General features: G+C 38.5%; 1 protein-coding gene across 8 annotated transcripts in view; it reads right to left on the reverse strand.

The window, feature by feature from the left end:
• Positions 1-1664: 1664 nt before the first annotated feature.
• Positions 1665-14585, reverse strand: part of Cpeb2 (cytoplasmic polyadenylation element binding protein 2) — a 57858-nt gene continuing 44937 nt past the window's right edge. For 7 of the 8 annotated variants that reach the window (XM_036201699.1, XM_036201694.1, XM_036201698.1 and 4 more), the window contains 4 exons: positions 10056-10174; positions 9797-9911; positions 7232-7413; positions 1665-5658 (listed from right to left, as the gene is read on the reverse strand). In XM_036201699.1, coding sequence (XP_036057592.1) covers positions 5431-5658; positions 7232-7413; positions 9797-9911; positions 10056-10174 — 644 coding nt within the window. In that variant the 3' untranslated portion in view covers positions 1665-5430. The remainder of the gene's footprint in view (positions 5659-7231; positions 7414-9796; positions 9912-10055; positions 10175-14585) is intronic. The other variant, XM_036201693.1, reaches the window with a different exon arrangement.

The following is a 14585-nucleotide window of genomic DNA, read 5'->3' on the forward strand; positions in this document are numbered from 1 at the left end:
CGAGACTATAGAGTTACGGATGGTTGTGAGTCACCATGCTAGGTATGAATGTGGGTCTTCTGGGAGAGCAGTCAGTGCTCTTAATCATTGAGCCAATTCTCCAGCCCAAATTTTACTTTCTAAATACAGCCACTATTTTTGAATATTCATACATGTATACAATGTACTTTGGATCATATTCACCCCACTCTCCCCTCCAACTTGTCCTGGCTCTCCTCCCATTCCCATTCCAATTCCAACTCCAAGTCTTTATTTTTGTAACCCACTGAGTCTAGTTAGTTATGCTTATATGTACATCATGTAGCCAGGCATCCATTGGAGCATGGACATCCTACCAGGGACCACAACCTTGAACTGACATTCTCTTCCCTAGTAGCCATCAACCTTCAACATCTCCTCTTGCTGGATGGGAGACTGTGTGCATGCTCCTTTCCCACTCCTACTAGAAATCTGACTGGCTTGATCTTGTTCAGGTCTTGTGCTTACAACAGCCCCTAAAAGTTCATGAGTACAACAGTCCTTTCATGTCCAAAAGACAGTTTCACCCCAGCCCTCTCAAACCTTTGGCTCTTACAGATTTTTAAAATGTATTTTCATTTTTATTCATGTGTGTGTGTGTGTGTGTGTGTGTATTCTACTGTGTTCAGGTACGTACAGAGGCAAGAGAGCATAGGATCCTCTAGAACTATAGTTAAAGACAGGCAGTTGTGAGCTTCCCAACATGAGTACTCGGATCCAAACTTGGGTTCTCCAGAAGCACAGCAAGTGCTCTAAATTCCTGAGTTACCTCTCTAGCCCCTTACAGTCTTGCTGCCCCTCTTCCATGATACCCCCTGAGTCCTGGGGAGGGGCAGGCTATAGATGCCATGAAAATATAAAATTTCATTTTGAAATACCTATTTTTCTCTCTGGGAGCCTGTATGCTCGCAGACAAAACTATGATCAACTACTGCCCACACTTTCTAACAAAAGCAATGAATTCTTTCTTTCTCCCCTCCCAGAAGCACATGTTGGCTTTATGATGGAACTTCAACTTTAGGATAAGGTACCCAGGCCACAGGTTGCTCAGGCTACACATCTTTTCCTTGTTCCTCCTCTGCCTAGTACACTGAAGAACCAACAGGATGCATAGAGAACGAGGAGAAAATTACAAGTGGGTGCATGCACAGTGAATGTAAAGCAGCACCATTCAACCTGCTTAACAGTGTGATTGATTTCATTTTTAAGGATTTATTTGTATGTCTGGTTGTAAGTACATGGGCATGCTAGTGCCCTAGCTCCTGTGGATCTGGAATTACAGGCAGTTTGTTAGCTGCTCAACATGGTGTTGGGCCAAACGAGTCCTCTGGAATAACATCCGTATTCTTCACCTTTGCACCATCTAGCCAGCCTTGAGTAATGGCTTCAAGTCAGATAAAGTGACTCTTCAGGGGCACCGTGAGAGACTTCAAAGGTGTGTCAGCGCTAGGCGCAGGAAGGTGCACAAAGGCCCTTCCAGAATTAAATACTGAGGAGTTCTGCATTGGTAGTCCTGGAGCTTCTCCCACCTGTACACTACACTGTGGAGCGGCTTGAGCTTCTTAAGATGATGCTTTTGAGCAAGCTACAATTTCACTGCTCCTGATAGTGTGTAAGGTGTAAACTGCTGAATAAGGTTCCACAGCTATGCCAATAACTTAATAGTTTATTAGTCAGTCAACAATATTACAAATATTTAAAAATTACTTAATATAAATAGTTGGCAGCAAACTATTCCATTACAGAGTTAAATTACCAGTACAACAGACAGACTGGAGATTTAGACACCTGGAAGATAACAATAAAATAAACTAAATTATTTAACAAAAATTTTAAGCTGAAGGCGTTTTACCTAGTGTCCATAAAAGCATGGGTTCTCTTTTTATTTAGAAAAAAATAAAAAACGGCTTTAACACCCCATTAGGAATATAAAATAAAATCAACTGAAAATATTAATTTGCATATCAAAGAACCATTTATAGTTACAATCCAAACACTCCATAAACCACTTGTGCGATTCTATACAGAAACTGGGAATTAGAAACTAGTTGCTTTAATATTACAAAGATTTCAGCTCCAAAAATAATTCAACATAAAATAAACTTTAGCAATTAGTGTCATAAAATTATATATTTTCACATAAAAATACAAAATAATATTAATGACAAGAATATGAAAAATTATTCCAAGTATTTTACTACTATTAAAATAAAATAAAACCCAAAAAAACAAAATAGAAATATGCATGAAAAAAGTCTCTCCTTTTGTTAGCAAAACACTATCCAAAATAACTACAATCATTTACATCAGTACAAAGATTTCTGGGTTTAAAAAATAGTTGCAATGACAAAAGGGGCATCTTTTCTGACAGTAAAAAATGACACTGTGGATAAAGTCTGCAAAATATGCAATGAAAAAAATAAATTTGCATTAAAAAGGTTTACACTGTATCTTTATACAAACATTAGAAACAGTATTGCACATCACAACACAGAATCGAGGTTAGTCAGCCTTCCAAAGTGTGTTATATTCAAGTTTTGCGGCATCTGTGAGGAGAGGCTCGTGCAGCCAGATGCAACAGGGATAAAATATCAAGTGTTTTCCATACACAAATATATAAATGCTAAATGTCTCCTTCTTAACAAAAAGTGTGGATTTTTAAAGTACTTTTTTCCTCCACAGTCATTCATACTTTTGGGCAGCAATATGAACATTTAGGGAACACAAATGAAGAAGCTTTGAAAATACAAAAATACAATCAAAATTAATTTTCTACAAAAATAGTAAAATAAATATGATCTGTAAATTAAAAAAACTCTAATACAGTGTTTAACAGTTAGAAAATAAGAATGTAGTACATAAAAGGAAAACTAATCCCCAAACAGAAAAGGAAAGGAATTAGAGGTAGGGGGAGGCAGGGAGGAACCAAATATTAGACCAATAAGCTCTGTCCTAACAGAAACGAAGGTGACACAAACCAGCATTTCTGTCACATTCACCCTGGTGGGAAAGGGTATCCTTTTCATTTCCCTTCATTTCAAATTTTCATTTCTGTTTAAGAAGGGAAAATGATTTTCGGCATCTCCAATTATTTCATCATACAATTTATTTTAGAGTTCATTATTTAATACATGAAAAGGCTCTTCAATTTTAAACATTAAGCAGAAATTATGAAAATAAAGTTTAAAAATCTGCGAAATTAAATATCTAAATAATTAACATTGCAAAACTACTGATTTTTTTTCTAAATTCCAAAAATTGAGGTATAGCAAAGGAGATGTCATCAGTCAAAAAAAGTGTGCCATAAAATAGCTGACTGTTGGAAAAATCTCTCACAGAGATATAAAAATAGTGCATAACAAATGTCAAAATGGATCAAGGTCTGGCAGGGCGAGGGTAGAAAAGAATGCTCCAGAAACTCTGGAGGGTCATGGGGAGTAACAAGTAGGGACACTGACAAATAAATTAGTAAAGAGCTCCTCTGAAAACAGCGTCAACTTCAAACATTAAAAACTTGAGCCACAACCACAATAAAACAGCAGAGTTAGACATGAACCACGTATTTTTACAGTACAAAAAAGCATACCATCGACAACCAATGTTGAGATCAGCACTTTGCTCATGTGAAGGATTGTCCCAAGGGTTTGCTGCACAGGCCATACCCTTGTAATTTTCTCTCTTTAGAGTCAAAAATCTTAGTTCTGCATTAAAACAAAACGAAAACAAAAACAAAAACATTTACCATTGTGGGGTGCTTTGCTTCCACTGCAGCGTAACTCCTTCATTATCAACACAGGGCTAGCTGCGGTTAGGATGCTCTAAAGAGGAAAACCACCACGAACGATGTTCTAGGTCAGAACTGTGCATGTTTCCACGCAACTCCCTCAATAAAGAAAAAAGAAAAAAGAAACTGCAAGCAAAGTCATTACTGAAATTCCTTCATCAAAGTTTAAAAAAAGCAATTCTTAACCATTAAGAATAACAATGCTCCATGCAACAGTGACCCCAGTTTAGACAGAAGACCCCATATACATAGGTCAAACATGTAAGCAAATTTAAGCCAGATTTCACCATTGTCTTAAAGGTAAATTTTATGCAACTAGCCATCTGTTATTAAATTTTCCCATCTCCATTTTGACTTCACTAAAGTTCTGTGTTCTTCTATAAAACCCTCTTTTAAAGTATGGGCTTCTCATGGGTCTCACATTCGGTGACTGGTTAGCAGTGTGCTGGCCATCTTTGGTTTTTAAAGGATATCTTAACCATGAACTATCAAAGGGGCTAAAATCAACTTTCTTTAAATTTCCTGTTTTTCTTTTATTCAATCTTTTATCTATACTATATCACTGCACATGAATTAGAACCGCACATCACAAAATTGCACAGGGATTACAAATATTACATCCAGTCTGCATAAAATCGAATTCCACTACTGACCAGATCACAAAATGGCTGCACTCTCTAATCTAAAACTAATTTGCATATTGTACACATGTAGGACAACATTTTTAACTTGAAGTCACAATAATGCATGCAAGTTTGCTTTTTTGTAAAGAAACAAATTTTATAATTTGTCCATGCTACCTAGATTCAAGAGAGCTTTTTGAACATTTGCAATACCTCACCTCATTAGTTAATGTCCTAGTGCATGCATATGGTGGACACAGGTTAAGTAAACATGCATTGTTTCACATTCTAAACTATGGCAGTTTCGGCCATATTGTGCTGCCTGCATTTCATCCGCAATGCAGTGTGTCTCTAACGTTTTCAATCCCGTATTAATAGGTGACATTTACACATAACACCTATATAGCAGCAAAGCTAATACAGCTTGTGATTAAAAATGTTTAAAAATAGCTAATAAATCAGATTATCTTGAGGTATTATTTCTTGCAAGTCAAAATGGAGAGCAACAAAATCAACCCTAATTTTTAGTTTATGTACACACTGAAAACAGCAACAATAAAAATAAGCATTTGTAGCAGACATATTCCATCTTCACTATTATTTTGCTACCTTTGGTAAAGTACTGGGGCAGATCTTGAAGTTAAAAACCCATGTTAAGAAATAAGTGCACGCTTCACCCACTATATAGCAGCAGACTGTGTTGCCCCTACGCAAAACATTCTCATATCTAATTTTAACTTTACATATAAAAATAACTTGGAGAAAATACAAAAAAACATTTTATTTTAACATGAAAATATCACAAAAATTAGTAAGCCTGAGATGTAGGGTTTTGGTGAAAAACAAGAGGCTTGTAGTGTTTTGGCTGCTGATAACGATGCATGTATTGAGAGCTGGGTGAGAAGCAGAAGAATGCACTTATTTCTTCTGCAGGTCAGTATCTTCAGCACAGTAAGCCACATGCACCCTTTCTTTCCTTGTTAGACGGAGGCCAGTTTGCTGTACTTAATTCCAGCGAAAGTGGATCTGACGCGGACGATCAGCACCTTCCTTCACCAATGGCTTATGGAACTCACGTCCTGCACGAGAGTGGATATTTGCCCAACAAAACTCACAGTAATACTGCAGGCAAGTGACATTGGCACAAAAAAAGGGGGCAAATTTTCCACCACAGCGTGCGCCCTGGCATTCATCACACATCTGGTCATCCAGCACATATGGCTTTACCTCCACCTAGAAACAGAAAAGACCTCATTGGAGTCTGCTTGAAAAATAAAAATTTGGAATGATTTTAAATGTTTATAGTATTCTAGAGACAAGGAGGAGAAAGTAGCAGTGTTTTAGGGAAACCATTCCCCTCCAGAGGAGGGCAAATGAAAGCCAGTTTGCTTCTGTGCTGACTACATTTGTGTATCATGTTTCATGTTCATAACTGGCTGCGAGCTTAAGTGGTCAACACTAGTTCACTTATTTTAACATGTTTCATTCAGAGGTCACTAAGTGCCATTCTACTCTATTTTCCAAAGAGAGGAAAAACCCACTTTAACAAACTAAAGACCTAAGACATTCTCCTCTCGCTTTTCTAATACCTGTATGTTAGCATCAATACCTTCAAACTGTAAGCAAAACTCATAAGGGGTTAGCATGGAAGACAGATTTCTTCTTAGATTTCTCTCATTTTAGTATCGTCTGTAAGCTGGTGAAACTCAACAGCCACTAAGATTGCAGCAGCTTTCTCTACTGCAGGTCAGAGCTGCACCTTGCTTGCAGTAACTGCTGCAAACAAGCCAGAACTGTGGCTAATCTGAACCAGGGCATGTCCAGACGTCTTTATAAGCTCTTAAGAAATAATGCCCCACTGGGAAGGACTGATTCAGCCAGTGATGCCAGGTTTGAGTGGGCTCTAAACAGCAGACTCTTTTACCTGTTTGCACATCTATGTGAGAATGACAGACTGTTGGAGTGTAAGACCTGGGGAAAGCTCACACTGTGGATCAGTGTCAGCTGCTTTCAGCTACTGCAGCCTTGCTTCCCTGTAACTTATGAACATCTCAGGCTGTTGTCTCTGGCTGACTGGATGGGGTCACTGTTTTAGAATAGTTAGTTGTGTGTGAAACTGGTATGTAAATGAGTAGCTTGTTCTCCTATTTTAGACAGCAATGAGGGCTCACAGTATTCAACAGGATAACTTCAAGCTGTCATTCACCAGATTTCTATATATAGGCCCAATCTATGCTACTTATGAACTAATGTTTCTAATTTTAGGTTAAATGACTTACAGAAATATATATTGTGTCTGAATTTTAGGTTTTATAAATGAAAAATCACTCTTAATTAGCACTTCCTCTGGACCAACTTCTTTTCCAAGTGCTTGTGCACATGTGAAATTCATTCAGTCCTCAAAATACCAGGGAGACTAACTAGAACTCCTTCCCATGTGGTAAGTCAGGAAAAGCGGCACAGAGAGGGCTGTTTGCCTGAGATTACAGAGCCAACGGCAGACACCGAGCTTGGTCCTAAGCACTCTTGTCTTGGGCACAAGCTCGTATAAACTGCCTGCACATCTAGGCAGATAGCTCAGACTTATTGGCTGATAAAAATTTTTGACATGGCTTTAAAATCACATCTATACTTATGGTTCTTATGTCTCAAGTTTAAAGTACATCAAGAAATTTGTATTTCAAGGATATAATGCTAGGAGACAAAGGAAGATAAAAGTGTTTGAACCACATTATTAACTCCTTATGGTAAAAAGCACCTATAAGTACTAAGTAAGACACAGATGACCTCCCAATATGTAACTTACACGTTTATCAATATCACCATGCTGAAGCTGAACAAATCGAGCACTGATGGCAGCAATGTAGCTCTGCTGATTGGAGAAAGCAACTCGCCCAGCACCTTTTGGGTATTTGAGTTCTGGATCCGTATCAATTCCAGCGTAACACACGCCACCATACAGCCGGTCCATGATCATAGCAAGTTCCACTTCAAAAGAAAAGACATTCACATTGAAGGTGAGAAGACAGTAAATCAACAATTACAAGTCAGGAGAACACTAACACAAAGCAGCTGTGAAGAGAAAGCCTGGCAGCCAGAGCTTTGCCCAGGCTGGCAGGCAAGCTACCACTGAGTTCCATTCGTAACCTTACAAGCAAAATAAAACAAAAACCCTAAACCACGTGCTTACTGTAAAGTCATTACCACCATATGCACTGTCTAATCTGGTAGAGAAACAAGAGTGTCATGTTCTTTTTTTAAAAATCCAACTCTTTCACATGCATATCCATCTCATTCATTTTCTTTATGGCAGGACAATCGCTCCTCTCTCCCAGAGTTCAGCTTTCCTCTCATACTCATTTCAACAAGCATGGGTCTTTTTCTCCCTTAAGGACAGTTCAGTCCTTGTCTACAAGAGAATCTTTTTTTTGACAGAGTATGCAGGTTGGAAGGGAAACACAGTATAGTGAGGGAGGTCAGACCAGCTCAATTACCTTGGTGACCAATGGGTAACAGATTTCATAGCCAGATTGGCCCCATATCTGTCTGAACAACCCTTAACGATCAGATTATCACCCTGTGACTGCACTCTAATTGATCTTTTCAAAATCAACTTCCCATCTTGTAAGTTCAGTGCCCCATTTTCCTGCTGGCAGCACTGATAATTAGCATAGACAATCTACTATTTTGTCTGGAAATATTTTTCCATATGACTTGCACGATATTTTATTCTGCTGTTAATTCACTTCACTGATGACTTTCAGTCTCACTTTTCAATGTCAGAATACCTTTGTTCTTTGCCTACACTTGGGTTTTGGTGATCCCAGTTTATGTCATGTATTTAAATACTACCTGTGTACCTTTCAGCTCCTGAATTTATGTCTGAATTCCTCACAAAGCAACTCTTTACCAGACCATTTGTGATACTGCAACACACAGCATGCTAAAAAGGACCATACATGAACACATTCTTCTCTGTTTAATGAAACATAATCTGATGAGTTTTTGTTGACTCAATTGTGTAAACAGCATTTCTGCCTTTACCCTTCACTTTCACTAACTATACAGATAATCTCATAGACTTGCTTTTCGGAACAGCGAGAACCCAATCTGTCCACTTCCATCAGGCAGGTTTGCTTTAAAAGCTAGTATCATTTTTCATTTGGTTAATGGAAACAAGCTTATCTGCTTGTCTTCAATCCTTCCTCTCCAATGTATTTCCAAAACACTAGAAATAATTATTTTTTTAAACACTATATTAGATGCCACATGGTTTAATTGAAATTTCTACTTGAGACTTCTGAATGGGGCCAGGAACTTACATTCCTAACCCCAACCACAATCTCCTTTAACCTGCCCTTCCTTTGCTGTTTCTCACACTATTTACAAGCCATCAACAACCACCCAGCAGCTTAAGCTGAAAATGGAATTCAACTTTCTATTTTCTGCCTAAGTATTCAATGATCTGTTCACCTGGTTCTTTCTCCACTACCACCACCAGTCCCACACAAGAGGCCTGTACCTGGCCTACTGTTATTTACTCACAGCTTCTCCTTCATGAATCATAGCTTAGCTGATCTTTCAAAAAGTCTATGTGATTATGTCTCTTTTGCTAAAAAACTCTTCTTGTTCTAAGGATCAACATCAATTAGTCTATTATATTTGTATGATCTAACTTCTGTTGATTTTTTTCCAGTATCCTTTTGTATCTCTCCCATCACTCTATGCATTCCTAGGTTATCCACTCTATGCTTTATACAGTCCCTTCATAAATACACCCTGCTGCTCTGCACTCAAGACTTCCAAATATGCTGTTTGCTTTGTCTGAAACACACTCCTCACAATGCTCCTATTGTCCAAACTCTCTTCCGTTTTTTTTATCAGCTTAAATATTTTTAAGTTATCACAGCATAGTATATTCCAAATATGAACATACACACATTCACACATATATGGATATGTCTAAATACACACACACACACACACACACACACACACACACACACACACTTCTCTTCCCAATCTTCTCTTTGCAGCAGTTATCACATTCTTTGAGCACTTACATGTATGAAGTTAATTCCTATCTCCCTGACTTGAGGAGGCTGCTTTCAGAGACAGCAATCACCAGCACCTTGAGATGGTATGATACTGCACAGCATACATATGCAATAAATAGTCACATTCATAATTACATCCTACTCAACAGCCTTCAGGTTTTTGGTTACTAGTTTCTGAGAAACAGAACTTTGTAACTCACTCGATTAGAATACTAATTTCAGTTAATAACTCAAATGTGGAAAAATGCATACTTCCTTAGACATCAAAAACAAGAAGACAATACAAATTTTTCTTACTTAGGGATTCTACTTACCAGCCCTTAATGGCCTAGGAACACCTCCAACAAAAATTGTTTTTCGGGGATCCAAAGGCTGAGACCCATCCATGACGAAATCACTATCACTTAAATTCCAAGGACGGATTTGAACCTATAGAGAAAAATTACATCTGGGCTTATTCCTTTTACTGCTTAAAATTTTTAATGCAGTCTTAATTTTTTAAAAACAGTAATTTAAAAATACTGTTTTGCAAACCTGCCTTTATAGGCCACAGTTCATCTGGTGTTTACTTACAGGTTTGTCCTTGATAGTAGGGCTGGAAACACACAGGTAGAGCTTTCCATCTTCTTCAATGCAAGCGTCAATGAGTGCCTGAACTGAGCTCTCTTCTTGAAAGAGGAGGAATGCATAACCTACAATCATACAAACAATGCAGCACGTCAAGTTAAGAGGCATTAATTACCTCAATGTAAGTACTGCTCCAAGAGACATAGAGCCCACCAAGTAGGTGTGAATCATTCCGTTTCCGCAGGGGATGGAGCACAATATCCCATCTCTCTCCTCTCTCTCTCTCTCTCTCTCTCTCTCTCTCTCTCTCTCTCACAATATCCCCTCTCTCTCCTCTCTCTCTCTCTCTCTCTCTCTCTCTCTCTCTCTCTCTCACACACACACACACACACACACACACACACACACACACACACACACGTATGAGTGAGTGAGTGTCTCAGGAAAGCTACACTATCAGGTTGACTATACAAATCTATGAAACATTCCTTTACAGAAGGAAAGACTGAGATGCCAGAGCAAGTGGTTGAACAGTTTACGCTCAAGTCAGCTTCAAGGTACTGTAATGCTATCTACCAGTGACACTGTTCTTTATACTAGAGGCCAAAGTTGTCCATAATGCTCATGTGGTGATACAAGTTCCAGAGCATATGTCTGGACTAGAGAATAATTGGAAATGACCAGGTAACTGTTCCTAGGGGGATACTCTGGTTTCCTAAAACTTTTCAAATACCAGCAAGTTGCCTTATAGAAGTTGGAACGAAACATGTTCTTTTTTAAGGATTGTTTAGAATTTTTCAACCACATCTTAACATGGATGAGCAGGAAAACACCTCTTTCAAGCTGTCTAGAGACTGTTTAGACTGAGAAACTTGTTGTGTCATTGTCAGACTTTGCAAACTGTGTCCTCCTCCCACTCTCCCGTGAGAACATCAAATGTCAACATTCATCAAGAAGCATGTCTGTAGTAGGTAGGGTACACACTTAGGTCCTATGACAATCTGTACAGTATCACAGTCCAGTCCAGTGAAACAAGTACCCCCACAACCTCCCCATACCCCATTCATGATGCAAGCTGACTGTGAAGTCAAGCTACGCTCAGAACTCAAAGAGCACAGCGCTCTGATGTAGTACAAAAGCGCATCATTTGATGCCTTTGTATAAAAAATACCTGAAGTTGTTACACAAATCTTCACTAAATAGAAAATTCCATAGATAAGACTAAGCAAGTTAAAAATATACCAAAATCTTTTATAATTGCTAGGAAAATTATATTCTTGACAACATGAAGAGTAGTTTTCTTTAAGGAGTTAATTTTGATATAAACTCATTTTCCAAGAACTATAATTATCCTATAATAACCTAACTCTAGACCAAGATACTAAAATACCACTTTAAAATGGGTATTTTTAGCTGGGTGGTGGTGGTGCACTGGAGGCAGAACCAGGCAGATCTCTGTGAGTTCAAGGCCAGCCTGGTATACAGAGCGAGATCCAGGACAGGCACCAAAACCACACAGAGGAACCCTGTCTTGAAAAAAACCACCCTGCCAAATGACTATTTTAAAATTTGTGATATTTAATATTAATATTTTATAATAATATAATTAAAAAAAACTTTAAACTTCATATTTTAAATTTTTAATAATTTGTTACTACTAGGCAAGAGACATCCATTACCCAAATTAAAGATTATAATTAAATTATGTCCATAATCTAGAGAATGCAAACCATTAGAGATTACACTATTAGTACAAACACACTCCATATAATTTTTGTTAGAATTCAATGAAGTAAGCTAATGATCATCATGTAAGGTAAATGCTGCTTGCCACAGAAGAGCGAGGCTCAGGGTCTGAGAGCTCAAGCCTCTGATCTAATTACAACGTAGTTTCGCCAGATATCACTTTATCTGTTTTCCCAACCATGGGAAATGCTCAGAAAGTGGATAACCCTTGAGTTTGGACAACAGTGGTCAAGGGCTACAATTAAGGATAATTTCACCAAAAACTATGATTTACCAGTATTATCTTTGTTCAGTTTCAGAAAAATAAACACTTCAAAAGTTACAGTTACAACGATGGCAACAATAGCATTGAGGACAACTACTGTTTCATTGTACATGCTTCAACTGTCTTCCTAGGTTACTGTGCCTTCTTTTTACAACTACTGTTTCATTGTACATGCTTCAACTGTCTTCCTAGGTTACTGTGCCTTCTTTTTACACAGGCAAATGGAGCATGTGAAAACCTGTACCTGTCTCCACCAAAACTCATTCTGAATTCTTTCTAATTTATATCTGTTGCTTGGTACCCATGGAGAACTGGGTCCATGACACCCCGCAGACAGCAAAGGATGCTCTAGTCCTTACATAACAGCATATAACCCGTACACATTGTGTATACTTAGCTTATGTCACCTGACATAATATAATGGTAGACACACACTGCTCTTCTTGGGGAACCAGGTAAGAAAAACAACCAGTGAAGCAAAAAACAAACAACAAACAAACAAAAACCAAACTGCCTCACAACACTTTTGGCTTGTGTTTTACTAAAATCTGTGTGTTTTACTGAATCTGTCTAAGAACCTGAAGACATAGTTCAATTCCTGCCTGGAATTCTGTTCAAAACCTCTTTACCTACCTAGAGTACACAGTAGCCTTTACATTTGATTCCAAACTCAATGAAGCTTTTTTGAAAGTTAAAGTAATTTTTGTGTATTGTAGGATTACTGTTGTTTATATCATTGGCTGGGTAATTGCCAATCTATGAATTATTAATACAAAACACATGTATTTATGTAGTTGGGTATGTTTGCAGAGACTATAGAAATAAACTAAGATGTATTTTGAACACCCTGTTGCAACTATGAGTGCTATGGAGAAGACAAACACAGTGTCGGGAGCTGGGATGGCCTAAGAGAAGAGAAGGTGACTTCATCGGGTAGATTACCAAAGGTTTCTGTGACAACTAACTCTTAAACTGAGATACACACACACACACACACACACACACACACATACACACACACACACACAGACACACACAGACACACACACACACACACACACACACACACACACACACACACACACACACGTCTTGGAGCAGACAACACTGTGGACTTGGAGGAGGATGAGAAATAACAGAAGCAGGGAGAAGGGTTTAGGAACTGGCTATGCTTTCAGAGACTGCTGTGGCCAGACCCCAGCAACAGTGACTGGAGCAATCCAGGCTGGAGAGGACGGGAGCTTATAGGTACCTTATCCAGACTTGCTAATCCTCTCAGACAGGAGAGTATTTTTCTAGACCTGTTTTAATAATACTAAACTAAAAGTTTTTTAATGCATCCTTTATTCACTATAGACAATTTGTCATTTGTAATTCTGAATGAGGAATAACATCAGTCTTTCTTTGCCCTTTCTTCCCATTGTTGGGAACATAACCTCTTTTTCCCAGGAAATGTATCCTTGATCACATGATTTATACAGGAACACAAGCATGGCAGGGACTTATCCTAAAAGTAAGTGATCCAAGCAACTAAATTTCCTCCTCACATTCACCTTTTTTTCCTTTTTTAATTTTTTTTTATTTATTTATTTTTTTTCTGAGACAGGGTTTCTCTGTGTGGTTTTGATTCCAGTCCTGGATCTCTCTCTGTAGCCCAGGCTGGCCTTGAACTCACAGAGATCCGCCTGGCTCTGCCTCCCGAGTGCTGGGATTAAAGGCGTGTGCCACCACTTTTCAAAGCTCACTTTTAGTTAGTTGACTAAAGCAGCAGGTTTCCTTGGGGCCATTCATCCATACATGGGCGCTATTGGGCTCTCTCCCTCCAAGCCCTCACTGCTGGTGACTGCTGTCTGTCTGCTCCGGGCCCACTAACCCTTCCACCAGCACCCCTCCCTCAACTTCACATCAGTCATGCTCCACTGTCTCTTCACTTCGCCCCACTAATGCCTCTTCCCCCTTTCTATGGCTCATGGTCCCTTTCTATTCTCTGACCGCTAAACACACTCATTTCCACATCAATATAGAGATGCTAAAAATTAGAAATTAAGATCTACATGAGAGAAACAGATGGCATTTCTCTCTTTCTCTCAGTAATCTCAATATATTTTCTACTTCCATACATTTTCCTGAAATTTTGACAATTTCATTTTCCTTGTGGTTGAATAAAAGTCTACCGTGTACTTGACTGCCACTTTTGTTATCTACTCATCAGGGGAGATGTAGCCAGACTGATTCCACTCCCCACCTTTTATAAATAGGGCAGCAGTAAACAGGAATGTGCACCCTGTCTGTGAGGTTCATATAAAACCGCTGGGTACACGCCAAGCAGTGCTACAACTGGATCAAATGATAACTCTGTTCTTTATATTTTGAGAAATCTCTGCATTGGATTTCTCTGTCACCAATAGTGAGTGAATAAGGACTCTCTCTTCTTTCCATATCCCCACAAGCATTTGCTTGTTTTCTTGAGGGCAGTCATTTTTTACTAGGGTGAGATGGAATCTCAGAATCTCAAGTAGTTTTAA

Source organism: Onychomys torridus, chromosome 10, assembly GCF_903995425.1.
Source record: "Onychomys torridus chromosome 10, mOncTor1.1, whole genome shotgun sequence".
In the NCBI taxonomy this organism is placed as follows: domain Eukaryota; kingdom Metazoa; phylum Chordata; class Mammalia; order Rodentia; family Cricetidae; genus Onychomys; species Onychomys torridus.